At 33.8% G+C, this 15,692-nt stretch overlaps 1 protein-coding gene across 3 annotated transcripts in view; it reads left to right on the top strand.

The window, feature by feature from the left end:
• LOC129894134 (fatty acid amide hydrolase-like) overlaps positions 1-15,458 on the top strand; it is a 76,455-nt gene extending 60,997 nt beyond the window's left edge. For 2 of the 3 annotated variants that reach the window (XM_055969669.1, XM_055969673.1), the window contains 3 exons: positions 14,616-14,677; positions 14,913-15,008; positions 15,194-15,458. In XM_055969669.1, the coding sequence (XP_055825644.1) occupies positions 14,616-14,677; positions 14,913-15,008; positions 15,194-15,253 (218 nt within the window). In that variant the 3' untranslated portion in view covers positions 15,254-15,458. Of the gene's footprint in view, positions 1-14,615; positions 14,678-14,912; positions 15,009-15,193 lie in introns of those variants that run through there. The other variant, XM_055969671.1, reaches the window with a different exon arrangement.
• Positions 15,459-15,692: the final 234 nt, after the last annotated feature.

Below are 15,692 nucleotides of genomic sequence, written 5' to 3'. Positions count from 1 at the left end.
AAGGCCTCAAATGGAGCCATCTAGATGCTAGAATGGTAACTATTATTGTAAGCAAGCTCGATCAATGAGAAATGTCCATCTCAATTACCTTTAAAGTCAATAACACAAGCTCTCAACATGTCCTCTAAGGTCTGAATAGTACACTCGTCTTGACTATCGTCCTGAGGGTGAAAGTTGTGCTCAACTTGACCTATGTACCAAGACCAACCTTTGAAGCATCACAATAAATAAAAAACCAATCATACCCTTCCAGTAAAGTCAACACCGGAGTGGAAGTAAGTCTATCTTTCAACTCTTAAAAGTTTTTCTCATATGCCTCAGACCATTGGAATTTTACCTTCTTTGAGTCAAAGTAATCAAGGATAATGCAATGGAAGAAAATCTTTTCAAAAATCATCTATAATAACCGATTAAGCCCAAGAAACTTTGAATATCGGAATGATACAAAGGTCTAGACGAAATCTTCACCAGAAACAATATAGACAAGGAGAAATAAAGAAGGGCTTGGTGCCTGGCTCCAAATCAATCACAAAATCAATATCACGGTCAGGAGGAACATCGACAAATTTGTGGTAAACACATCCATAAACTCTCTCACCACTCTCATAGTCTTTAAAAGAGGTGACTCTGTAATGAGATCAGGTACATGAGCCAAATAAGACAAACAAACCTTATCCATCGGACGACGAGCATGAATATAAGATATCACCCACTTCGGATATAAACTCGGATTACCCTTCCACACCAAGCTAGGTAAACTGGAACTAGCTAAAGTCACGATCTTTGCATAACAATCTAATATAGCATGATAAAGAGATAACCATTCATACCTAATATCACATCAAAATCAATCATGTCTAATAAAATCAAGACTGCACGAGTCTCTCTACCCAAAAATATCACCAAACACCCTCGATATATACGATCCACCACTAAGGACTCACCTACCGGGGTAGAAATGCTAATAGGCATAGAAGAGGCTCACATACATAATCACTACCCACATCAAAATAGGTTGACACATAAGAGTAGGTAGACCATGGATCAAATAATACTGAAGCAGGATGCTTGCAAACTAAAACAATACTTGTAATAACTGCATTAGAGGCCTCCGCCTCAAATCTACCAGGTATAGCATAGAATAGCTAACGGTCGCCTCTACCCTGCGATCCACCATGAGCGACGACTCTAGCTCCACCCTAGGCACCTTTGGTGCCACCTTTAATACCCTGTGTAGTACCTCACGCGGCTGAAGCAAGAGTAGAATTAACAGCCGACGTCCTGGGCCATCTTGTGGAAGGACCACATCTAGGGAAATCTTGGGTCTTGTACCCAAACTCATGACATACAAAAAAGCCTCGAGGTCCTGAACTGCGTAGAGAATAACTAGAAGTGTCAGTACGTCCTCCGAAGCCCGAAGAACCACTATACCAGTCTGACCCGATCTACATCCACCTGTACCATCTAAGCCCTGAATAGTTGCCTGAATTGGTCTGCCATGATAACCATGGGTACCTGAAACCAAATACTCTCTACCTCTGGAGGAGTGACCACCAAACTGACCCTATCGACGAAACCTGCTGGCCCCGCCCTGTCAAGCATGCCGAATGCTCTCTATCATTCTGGCGTGGTCAATAACATTCTAGAAAGTACAACTGGATAGTATAAGGAAAGTTGTAGCCTCCTGCAGATAACCTAAGAATCCCTTCACTAGCTTGCGGATCTGCTCAAACTCAGTAGGAATACTAGACATGGCATAATGAGACAACTCATGGAAGTGAGCCTCGTACTCAGATACGGATAAGGAGCCCTACTCCAATCTATCAAACTCATCTCGGTGCTGGTCACAGAGGCTGTATGGCACGAATCTCTCAAGAAACACCTCTGAAAACTGCTCCCAACTCATCATAGGGGAACCAGCATGCCTACGAGCAATAACCGATCTCCACCACTCCTTGTCCACCCCTGTAAACTGATATGAAGTGTACGCCATTCTATGTGACTCAAGAATACCCAAGTTGAATAACCTGTCCGGGCATTAAATCAGAAAATCATAAGCCTTCTATCCAGCCGCACCATCAAATTTGGGAGGTGCCAACATAACAAATCTCTCGAAGCTCTTCAGCTCAGCTACCGATATAGCAGTATTAGCAGAAACTGATGGAGATGCAAATCTTAAGGGTATGATAGAAGGCACAAAAGAAGATCCTGGGGTTTGGAACCCAACACTAGGCCCCTGAACTGGTGGCGTAGTACCAACTGCTATAGGAGAGCCTGAAGTACCTGGGAGAATACCAAGAGTCGGAGCACCATCCAATCTAGCTAATAATCTAACCAATAACTCCTGAAGCATTAGAGTACTATCAGGAACCACTATAGGCTGGGCTGGCCTTTGCTCCTCAGTCTGCTACTCATAATGATCCTCGTTCTCATACACTGGCTCAAGTGATAACTCTCTAGCTCAGCCATAAGCAGGTGCCTCTCCCTTAGTACGACCTCGTTCCTTGAATCCACCACATCCTCTACCTCGCTCGCAAACTAGGGCTCGAGTAGTAGGTGCAACCTCACTCTCAGCGACTCCGGCTCTAGTCCTCTCTATCTGCGAAGAAGGAATAGATTAGAGGTATATAATACTTGATATGAATAACTTGCATGAAAGGAATCAAAAGAATGAATTTACCCTAACAAGTATCTTGTAGCCTCTCGAAGATTAGTACGGAAGTCTACATACCGATCCGAAAGACTCTATTAGACATTTTTCTCTTTAACTTATGAGACTGCTGAACCTAGCGCTCTGATACCAATTTGTTACGACGCAAAAGTTGGGGTCATGATGGCACACATCCCAAACTCTATCCCGATTTGTAAGACAAAAAGTAAAACCATATGAGACTCCCAAAGGAAAGTCAGGCCACGAATAAACATAAAATAAAGGACAACAACAAAAATGTCTCAAAACCTGGTGTCATAAGTTTAAGAGCATCTAAATACAAATATGATTCTAAATACACGGTATAAGTTCTCAAATATAAAAAAGACTATAAATAAAAAATGCACTAGTGGCGATCTGGATTCCAAGATCTCATCGCTGATCTGAGTAGTAAATATCCATAAGAAGAGGACATCAACTGACATGCGGGATACCCTGACTAGGATATGCATCAAAAAGGACACAAAAGTACGGGTGAGTACAATCCACATGTACTCAGTAGGTTTAAACCACTGAGTATAATGAATTAAACAGAAAATATGAAATAAACTAAGGAACGCTTCCACCTAAATGCAGAAATATCCCACTCCAGCTACGCTGTCGCCAATTTATATAGAACGACGCGAAATAAGGTAAGCACATGAATACAGTTCAATATCACAATTAAATAGATAGAGAAAATCATTAGAGGTACCAATGCAATGAAATGCATTATAATGATGCAATTATATGATGGTACGATGGGATCAAGGCTGTCGCACAACCTGTCGTATATACCTGTTTAGCTATGCTACCAAGCAGGACCCATGGGGGTGTCGCAGGCCATATACCTCATCATAATATCAATGTATCAACTACATTGCCACCCAACTCCTGGCCAAGGACTCGTGGTACTAATATCTCATTCGCTTGCCACCTACTAGTGGTCAAGGATACAAAAGATGTCATATTTTCTATCTTATAAGGATTTCCACAGTTCTCAACTTCCGAATGATCAATGATAGTATGAATTAGAATGAATGCAATCACAATATATAAGGCATGGAGATAATATTCAACTCAATATATAGTACAAGGTTCAAAATTCTCAAAACTTAACCTAAGCATGATATTCACCCTCAATAGACAGTAATGGGAAGAAAGTACTTCGATTTAAGTGTCTACTCCTTTCTCGATAATTTATCAATACTCAGGCATGCTCAAAACCCTCAACTCAACCCCTCAGATGACCATTACAAGTTAAATAACCTTTTCACATCTCTATTCATTCAAGTCATAGATTATACAGTCCAATCACAGATAAAATATTACATAAGGCATCCACACGAACTACACAACACATATATGCCCCCATATGGGAATCACAATATAAATTATTAGTCCCAAACTACTCACGACCCCATCCTAAAGTCTACAACATAGAACTTGACTAATCACCCCAACTTAGCCTTAAGAAGGATAGCTAAACCTACCTCAATTATCGAAACCGCACTCGAACGCTCTATCGGATGATCAACCTTTGAATTCAACTCCCGAAATAATAGCCCACTATCAAAAATGAAAAATACGCGTCATAAAGAGTCCAATGACACCCATATTGATATCTTTCGAAATTGAGGGTAAAATAGTCCAAAAATTAATCATTTTCAAAAGGGGGTCAAATCTTAAATTTTATTTCAAAATCAACTTCTACACGAAAATTGGAGTGAATAGGTGAAAACCCATAAAATGGAGTAAGATTTGAGGTAGAAATCACCATTTAAAGTTTCATGAAAAACCTCCAAAGTTTGAGTTCAAAACCATGAATTTCAAGGTGAAATCACAAGATAATGGAACGAAATCAAAGTATTTAGGTTAGAAATACTTATCCAAATGAAATTCTCTGAAAATATACTTCACAAATCTCCCCTCCAAGCTCTTGGAAACCAAACATGGAAGAAAAGACCCAAATTCCATTCTTCGACCTCTCAGATATCGCTAAAGCGGAGGTTCTCTTTCGCGAACCCCACTTAAGTGAGCCCCTTCGCTTAAGTGATGGGTCTCGCTAAAGAGAAGGTTCTCTTTAGCGAACCTAGTCCGCTTAAGCGGACCCCTGCATCAGCAACACAGAAACATCTCAAAACCAAATTTCCAAATCTTCGATCTGACCCTCAGAAATTGTTCAGAATCCCGTACACACAAAAAATATATGCACTCCAACTAAATTCAATGTTCCATATTCAATGGAACCATCAGAATTTGAATTCGAGGTTTTCTTTACCCAAAATCCGATAAGTCGCAACTTAACTAATTTGGGCACTTGAAATATCTGAAATACCCTCGGAACCTCTAAAATTACAACGAAGCCATTTATAGCATTAGAATCACCCCTCGAAATCATTGCAATAATCAGAAATTTAATTCAAGTCTCCAAACTCAATTTGTTGACCAAAGTAAAACTTAACTCATTTAAAATTAACTTTTCAACTTAAGACCTCAAATTTATATATCAACCCCAAATCTGATTTTGATGACTCTCCTAGAACAATTTCCATGTTCCGGAGCTGATGAAACTGACGGAATCCCGTTCTGATATCCGTAGCTCCTTTTGATCGCGAAAACTACTTTTTCACCTCTTAACTCTATAAAACTCAAAAATTTATCCAATTCACTAACTATTAAGACTAATATATTCAACCACACAAACTGAATCAATAAAATTTGGGGAAACTAATGATAGGGGTAAAATGATAACTTTACATAAATATTCTGAAAATAATCCTCAAGGTCATTATAAGAAGCGTCGTGACCTATATTATAAAATAATATAGGCAAACGTATACAGTCAGTTCTTTAGAATGTACTGATTATGAGGAAAGATGCACGAACATGAATAATATAATATGATAAGCCTAAAAACATAATGATACAATGACCAAACTTTAACATAACATAATATGATGAATTTGAGTTAAAAGCATAATACATGGTCAATTCAATAATCATAAATTAGTCATAATCATAACATAGGTGAGAATCATAAATTTTTGTGAGAGATACCATTAACCGATATAAACCATGTAATCTATTACATGGAGTCCGGTGTCTTGCTTCCATACCAAAAAGAGATTGTTCTACTTGCTAAGGTAGCGACTATGAACATGAGTTATTGTGAATTCACTAGCTAGAGTCAATTACGACTAAGTCTTATGGAGGCATGATGTTATGGGACTAGGAGATTGCTTTTAAAGAACACCGCCTCTGCTTATGAGTGAACCTTCATCCCAAAGTCCACTCGGTGCTAAGTAATCTCTCAACAGAATAGTTACGATCATGTCATAGTCTTTGAAAATGATAAAAATATAGTAATACCAAGTTCATCATAAAATACTTAAAAACATAAGAATAGCTCCTTTCAACATATCATGATTCATAACATAATCAATTCATAAGAGACACTTATCTAAAGCATCTAAATCATAATAAGCTTTCATACAAAATCACACTTCAATCGGAAGTGGTTAAATCATATAGATCTTTCATAGTGAGAATACTTCAATCCAAAAGCAACCTTGTTTTCATAAAATTCATATTGCTACTTTATCTAAAAGCATCCTTAAATCATAGGTTCTTCAATTATGATGCATGCTTAATTTCAAAACGTAGTTCATAATCATAAAATAGGCATGATGCACGGGTTCATAAGAAAATCATTGAAAACATATATTTAGATCGAATCATGCATAATAAGATCAAATAGGATGAATTTAGTCATAAATAGTTGAACCCATAAGAAACTTGCAAAAACTCCAGAATTTGAATTGAAAACTATGGAGAAGTAGAGAAATTTTTGGGATTTAATGGATGGAAAAGATTTATTGATGAATTCCCACATACATCGACTCAAAGCCCTAAGATATCTCTTCAGGAAACTTGAAGCTTGAAGAACCCTAGATTTCCTTGGGAGAGAACTTTGGAGAAGAGGGGATTGGGTTCAGAGTGAATGAGAAGGGTTTGGGGTCTTAGAAACAGTTATAAATCTTAGGAATGGTCTAGAAACGACATAGTTTAGGACTTAAAAGGATAGAAAAAGACTGAAATAACTCTGAGAAAATAACTATCGGAGGAACTTTACGAACACACCTACGGTACATAGATCCTTCTATGGATCTTCCATGGGCTTGTGGAATTCAAGAAAAAATTACATGTATCTGAAGTTTGGTCTATGGTCGCCCCCTACGGGCCGTAGATACTCCTACGGTAGTAGACCCCTTCGTCTGGTGGAGCCCAAAACCAACTCTCTGAATCTCAATCTACGGAATCACTTACGACCTGCAATCCACTCCTATGGTTTGTAGGACCTCTCGTAGAAACCAACTACTGAAATCCATTGAGTCTGAGACAGCCTACGATCACTCCAACATGCCATAGGTATTTATACGGACTGTTCTGTTGTTCTATAGGTCAAGTTCAGATACCCAAAATTTTTCAACTTTCAGGATTCTTCCTATGATAACAATCTAGGATCGTAGGACCTTGTACGGACTATAGATCACACTCGTAGATCTGTTGCATCAATGACCTTCTGCAACTTTTCCTTTCTAACTTATATTTTTAACTTTCGAGGTGTTACAACAGGAATGGATGCAACGTAAAATTAAATACAAACAAGATAAACTAGCATAGATATAAATGATTAGAATGTTGAAGTCCCAGTCCAAACAAATAATTCCTTTGAAGCCTTAGAAACTATGAAGATAACAATAAAGTGGAGATAACTAATGAGGAGATAGAAAAGACACCACAACAACTCACAATAATATATTAACAAACTAATGAATCAGCTACTGATTGGCTAACTAGAAGCTTTGACATCTCTAAATCACTAGATAAGAAGAAGATTGATGAGAAGGTTAATCAACAAGATACTCCAGTCAAAATTTAGGAGAATCATGCAGAGAAGGGCAACATTATTAGAGATAAAGTGACGTCAGAAACAAAAGGGGCAGAAATATAGGCAATAACTGAACTCAATATCATCAAGCAACAGAAAGGAACACAGATAGTTGAAGAAGAGATAAAGAAGCTAGATAATAATCAGGAGAAGGGTGATGAAATAGAAATGTTGGAACACAAAGAGAACTTACAAGCTTTGACTATTGTCAAAGAGAGGGATATCACAATGGTAATATAAGACATCATCAAAGACCTTAGAGATGAGGGAAATAAAGGAGGGAACCTTGATAAAGATAGGAAAAAGTATCATGAATGTGGCAAATGCAGGAGATTATCTCCCAAATAATTGAGCAGATGAGATCAAATGTAGAGAAACAGAAAAAAGAGCACAAAAGATACTAATGAATCTCAAATTGGGGGAATGCAAACAAGGGTTACATTATCAAAAATTAAATCTCAATGAATGCATTAATATAGAATATTAGGTCCGTAATACACAATAAACATTTACAATATTGATCACACTACAAAAAAGACATTAATTTTATTTTATAAGAATGATGGAACCTTTCCAAGATTCAAGGACATACAATTGAAAAATATAGGATAAAGTTGAGGATGCAATCAACATATATAATGTATCAGGTAAAATTTGGACTTTCTTAGATGCAACAATATAATATACAATCATACTAGATGAAGAACAATAACTCTCTTTGAAATTATCTACTCAAGATTTGAGAAAAGCGTTGGTTGTGATATTGGTAAGTGCTAAAAATATTCAGAATGATAAATTGGAATTATGGGGATATACCATGGATAATTGAACGGAACTTTAATGTAATAATTGTAGAAGAGGAAAATGGGGGGGGGGGGGGAGGAGCTTCTAGTGACAACTGCAGAGGTAGAGGAGTTTATCCACTGCATTAGTACTTGTAATATGATAGATCAAGGTTTTAAAGAAAGTAAATATACTCGATGTAATGGAAGGTCAGTTGAGGAATGTATCGCCAAAAGACCAAACAAAGTGTTGTGTAATTTTAAAACGTAAAATTAGTTCCGTATTATGGAAGTTGAATACCTATTAAAAAAATTATTTTGATCATGCTCCTATGTTACTAAGATATAGTAATACCACAGAAGATATAAAGAAATCGTTTAAATTCATCAAATTTTCATCTAAAGGTGGACTTATATTTGGATGTTGTTAGACAACATTGAAAAGAATATTTGCAGCAACACCGTTTATCTTATTTCATTATAAGATCAAAAAGGTAAAGAAGGCTCTAATACAATAGAGTAGAGAAACATTTGTCTATATCTTTAAGAAAATAGCTACTCTTGAGGAGGTGATCCAAGTGCATGAAATGCAATTTGAATTGGTACCTTGAACAACTAATAGAGAAAGATTAGACAAAGCTAAAGAAGACTTGAATAAACAACTACAAAGTAGAAAGCAGGTATGTAATATTTCAGATGTCATGCCTTGAGCCTACATCGTCGGTGGAACGATATAATTACACCTTATACACTCTAAATTCTTAAGAAAGGTCTAGACTTTCACAACATACTAGATGCGACCGCATGGACCTTCACCAACTTGAAGCAGAATGTCTAGCAAGAGTGATTGTTGTGCGAAATGAGATGCGGCATGCATGAGCGAGATGTGGTTACATCTCTGTATATTTCAATACATAAGCCTTTTGCTAATCAAATTTTGGGTGATGAATGGTCCAATGCATAGTCTGAACATACGAGGTCTTACCCTATCTCCCTGTTATGGTCATTCATTCTTGAATGCTTAACATGGGATATTGGGAACTCTTAAATGGATAGATATAACCTTATCATAAGCCTTACAACGCACCGAATAGTCTATATCTTCATCTCCTATCAAGTTCATCATAATCGTAAGGGATTTGGAAATTTCATAGAGGAAGGTAACCGTGAAAACAAGTAACATGATACATTTGGACTTTACATGGACATAACGTATCATGATTTTATTTAGACATGGAGGACATAACATGGAACATGAGATCATAGATCATAGAATGACATAACACATGAGTTTTATAGGGGCGTGAATATAATAACATAGAACATGAATTCCTATTATGTTTTCTCTATATTCATTTTATACCTTTTGACAGTTAACATACTTTCTCCGGTGTCAAGCTTTTTGATTTAGCCACCTGTAGAAGTAAATGTTACCTTGTTCCCCCTTATCACACATCTAGGATACACTAAGCAATTTTTTCTTTAATCATCTATATGTTATACTTCTTATAGTGCTTGCTCCCCTGATTTTCCAATCTTACCTATACTATTTATCATTTTCAAAGGCCACATTGTTTCCTTTCATGAAGCTTAGTGAAATAAAGTTTTATTTATCCCCAGTCATATGCCTTGAGAAAACATTCAATTTTCCAGAATGGGCAGTTCTTTATCATGTGATCAATTTTTTTGTTTTAGAGAACTTATGTATGCCAATTTGAACCTTTTTTCCTTGTCATTTACCTTTCTTTAGAAACCTCTTTTAGTTTCTTGTGATGAATGCCATTTCATCATCATAAAGATCAGAACCATCACTGCATCTGGATTTTAGATCTAGATACTTTTTTTTTCATCTATCTTGAAGTTTTTCATATTCATTTCATAAGTTTTTTTAGGTTTCTATTTAGTTTATCCAGCGCCATGGTTGCTAAATCTTTGATTTTCCTGATGACAATTAATTTCACATATCAAAGAGTTATTAACATTTTGTTAACTAAATCCTCCGTGGTGATCGTCTTTCCGAGAGACACTAACTCATGAACAATGGATGTCAGTCTAGTGATCATGTCTTTCATTGATTCACCAGCTTCTTTTTGAATGTCTCATACTCAGTAAATATCATCACAACTCTGGACTTCTTATTTGACTGGTTCATCACGAGCATTCACTAGTGCATCCCAAATATGCTTAGCTGTAGTGTAGCTATAAATTTGTTTTGCTTTCATTTGGTCCTAGACCACATACAAAAATATTTTTGGCCTTGGTATTTTTCTCAAGTGCAATAAGATCCTCAAGAGTGAATTCAATTCTTTCTTTTCATACATCATTTTCTTCCGTGTCTTTCTTCATGGGCATATTTGGTCCATCAGTAACCCTATCCCATAGTTCATAGTCTTCAACTTACAAGAAGTCTTTCATGAGAGCTTTCCACCAGATGAAGTATTTTCCTTTGAGAAATGGAGGCATAGTCGTGGATTGATCATCACAGTGTCTAATTAGAGTTGCACCACTCATCTTCATATTTTCTTAAGGTGTTTGCCTTTCAAAGATAACCCACTATGATATTAATTGATATTGTGCTCATCCTAATAACAGAAAGGAGGTGTATTGGGTTATGCATGATTTATGCCTAAGTGATGGACCGGGTAACTTTATATGTTCCGTACTACTAACTTGTAGAATTATAAGTGTAGTAAAGTAATAACATAATATTTTTATATGAAAAACACCCGACTTGCAAGGGTAAAAAAACTATGACCTACACCTTTATAAGATTTATCTCAAATTCACTGCAACAAGTGAGTCTCAACATAATACAGGTTACAAGAATTGAAATGTAGGAACCAACTCTAATTCCTTCTACAACAACCTACATAAATTGTTGTGTCACTTTCAAGTTTCCATTAACTTGAAGATAAATTCCTCTACTGTTTATATCTAAGCAATTGCTTCTAGGAAAGCTGAAATAGGTACAACTCGATCACAACTCTAACATAAAAATTCTTTACCTAAAGACAGTAAAACACCTAAGCATGAAACATGTTCCTCAATTTGATTCTTTGTATGAGGCAGCACTTGAATAATATGTCAAAAACCTTTATCAAATAAGCTCTTGCTTATTTATTTGAGTTCTTCATTTAGCTCTTAGTGTAAGTGGGTAACTTTATTTCAATAAGAGATCTTCACATATGCATTTGAACATGATAGAATGTCTGTTGGTCACAAAGACCGAACAATAAGATCGTAGTTGTAGTTGTGATCTTTGGAATTCAACTCTGAGTACAACTTATCTCGTACTTCTATGCTTCATCAGAGTCCTCCTTTCTTCAGTAGTCTTGTCTTGATTGGATTCAAAATTGGACCATGTCACTTATTTAGGTGTTTTTTTTTCACTTGCTTCATGCTCTAATTTAGTACAATCCATTTAGTTCGGCCCAATTCGCTTTGTCCATCATCAAAATTTATTAAGTCCAATAAAATCGTTATATTCATGTTTTGTTTTCCCTTGTTATTTTCATATTTTTGTTAACAATGAACTAAATTGCAAGACTTGTGCAAGACCAAACATAAATTGAAAATTTTATTTATTACTAGATGTGAAAAGATCTATTTATGGGCCCAATATTGTAATCTTAATATTATAACTGTTCAATTTTTATTTTTATTTTTGTAAAAAATAAATTGATCACTAATATTTTCAGCTAAGCATGATAGAAAATATAATGGGGATCACAATTCATAATAAATTATCTTTTCTATTTTTATAAAATTAAACAATAACTCATAACTTTTCTATGTTACCACAATTAACATTAAAACATTCTGAGTTTGTTTGATAGGGTGTATAAGAATAGAAGTAAATATAGTATTTTCGTATTATTGGAATTGGTAATATTGAGATTAGTTATGCTTCCATTATTTCTTATCAATTATTTAGTTCGTAGTATTAAATGAATAAAAATAGTACAAAATAGGGTGTGTTGGAATTGAAATAGAGTTGAAGATTGATAATTCTACATTGTACGTACCCCTGTCTTGTTAATGTCGTGATTTACTATATATATATAACATGTATTAGTTATACATAAATAGAAAACATTACCAAATAAGGGATTAAATAATATCTAAGTTAATACATATATTATCTCCTCTTATACCTCGTATCAAATGACTCCTTATGTGTTTTGACTCTCATTTAAATATTATGTATGAAACATACATCAAATTAATTTTAATTAAAAAAATACATCAAATTAAATAATTAATTTCAATGGTATTCTTCTCATAGTGTATCTGAAAATTCCATAAAAAAATAGATTACAACGATACATGTCATTAATATTAACAAATTTTATAGAATTAGACGAAGCAAACAGTGTATCAACCTATCAGTAAAATAATCTTTAATACACGTAAATTTATATTGCTAGTGTTTAATCAGTGAAAATAATTACCTACTTGATGAAAGTTAGAACGAACTACATTATTCTTTATAAATTGATAAAAGATTTAAAAAACTCTTGCTTTACTTCTTTTCTTAGTATCTGTTTTGACTCAACTTATTTAAAACAATTATAAGTAAAAAAAAAAGTTGGGTAGCCTCAATTATTTTTTTGGACTTATTTTAAACATAAAATGACTTTAAGTTGATCAATCAAACATTCAAAAAACTGAAAACAGCTTATCAACAACTTGTAAGCCAATCCAAACGGACTCTTATGCACAACAAAATCAAGAAAATAATTAAGTACAATCAGTAAATAAAGTTTCTAAACGAGTTTGCATACATAATGAAACAATGTACTACTCCAATAAAGAAAACCAAAAGATATTAACAAAAATTGATGTGAAATCAATTATAGTAATTCTATGAAGTACTTAATTTTTATATAGAGATATATCATATGTTAATTTTCATACTAAAATGATCTAAAAATTATAAAAGATAAATTCTAAGACAATTTATTAATAACTGAAAATTACTCATGAAAAATTAATTAAGTAGAAACAATACATACTAAATGAGCTTTTCATATATATTTTTAGTGTAAAAAAAGTTACGCTACTAAGTTTTATTTATTGTAATGTATAATCTGCCTTATTTTTGAATTACAAATCTCATTTTTTATAAATACTTTCTATAGATGCTAATTTATACTTTAAATTATCTCTAAATATATGAAAATTTTCAATGTGCAATTGAATACCTTCCAAATATTGATAATATCTTTGTTTGTTATTCTATTACAATAATTATTATTTAGGTATTTAAATGTGCAAATAAAATTAATTCTATCTTTTTTTTGCGCACATTTAAATAAACAATACAAAAAATTTCACCCCATGAAAAGGGATGAATACTGACACAAGCATTTAAGGAGAGCTGCAGTGGAAAAATGTGGGTCCATTTGAGATATTACATCACTTGGGACACGATTGACATATTATTGAAAAAAGGACTTGAATTTTTTGTTATTCAGAATTTGTGGCCAAGCTTTGAAGCTTAAAGCATAAGTATAAGCAATGCAGTTTTTTTAAAAAATGACCATAATACGTTGATCATTCCACTTCTTCACACCTTTATATCATAGAAAAAATAAAAATGTATGTCATTGGATTTTCAATAAAAATAATTGAAATTATGCTTATATATTGGCTATCATATCAAAATCATACATAAAACAAGGAAGACAAATTACTTAGCGAAAAAAGTTAAATGATTGTGAGAGGAAAAAAAAGGTTTAAACATGAAAAAGTTTTGACTAGAAAGAAGGATAAAAGAAAAAAATAATTATAAAAAAGAAGCAAATTGAAGAGAACAAATAAATAGGAGATTCAATCTTGGTCTAGGAAATGAAAAGAGAATAAAAACATCAACAGACAAGATAGATGTAGAACCAAAAAGTTATGGAAATTATGTGCGCCAAAAAGAGAGTATATTCATACTCTTTTGTCTTACTATTAAACTACCAAGTTCAAAGGGATAATCAAGATCAAAATAATTTACACGTGTATCCACTAAAACTTATCAAGTTTAGAGGGGTCACAAGAACTCTACTTATATAAAATGTAACTTTAATTATTGATTAAAATTTTCTGTATTATTCATAAATAGTTATCATTTGTGCCTGCCCTTTGTTATTGTCAAGTTGTTTTAGCAAAAAACTTGATTATATATGCCTCATTGTTTCAGCTGCACTAGTTCGATACCAGATAGCAGGAAACTTTTTGGGATTGCCTGCTATTACTATACCAGTATGCTCTTCAATTTCTACTTTTTTTTTTCTTTTTTTCTTTTTGATTAGGGACTTAATTCATTAATTATTGAAAATTTTCAAATGATTAGAATTTATTTATGCGAATGCAAGATATGTTTTGGATGCACACATTTATCACTTTGTCTTGATTTAATTTTTAACTATTAAAATTAAATTAATTATTTGATTTAAATTAACTATTAATATTCATTGATGTTTTTGTTTTTGGGTAGGTTGGGTATGATAAGTACAATTTGCCTATTGGTCTTCAATTTATTGGGAAGCCATGGGATGAATCCTTATTGATTCATCTAGCTTTTGCCATGCAAGTAAGTGAACATTTGAATCCCTCATCATATTTAATTTATTCTTCTTTTAACTAACTTGCGTAAGTATTTTTTTCCCCTCATTTTTAATATTCAATTTCAGTTGTCACTCCTTTTTATTTTTTTTCTTCATCTAGTTCTGATTTAATTTATTGGTCATATCATATCCTTTTTATCTTGTTTTTCAGGCATTATGTATTTCAGAATACAAAAAACCAGAGGTTTTCTGGGATCTGTTGGGCAACTAATTGAATTCAGTTAATTTGATTTTCAAGGCATACAGTTGGGAATTGGTCCACTGGATTCACGCAATTAGCGTTTTGTCTAGTTAATACTATATATAGGATCTATGCATCTTAAATAATGGTCTAAACTATCCCTTACGACTCGCCTCGATCTCCCATATGCATGCTTTATTAAGTTAAGTATAAGAAGTTGTTTTTTCCTCCCCGATATTAGAAATTTATAACTTATTTTATACTTTTTAGCTCTATATCTCTTCTTCATTTCTCATCATGACCCAAAAAGTGAATTATGCTTTTGACACAACCTCAACTAAAATTAGATTTTTATATACTCAAAAGGGTAAATATTATCAATGATTTTCATTGTTAAGCCTAAGTTTTTTTTAATTAAGTTAATCAGTTAAATTATTCAGAATAAGGTCACAAGCAAAGTAATCAATCC

Source organism: Solanum dulcamara, chromosome 7 (assembly GCF_947179165.1).
Source record: "Solanum dulcamara chromosome 7, daSolDulc1.2, whole genome shotgun sequence".
NCBI lineage: Eukaryota > Viridiplantae > Streptophyta > Magnoliopsida > Solanales > Solanaceae > Solanum > Solanum dulcamara.
Note: the sequence above shows the minus strand (reverse complement) of the source record. Positions and strands in the feature narration are given on the sequence as shown.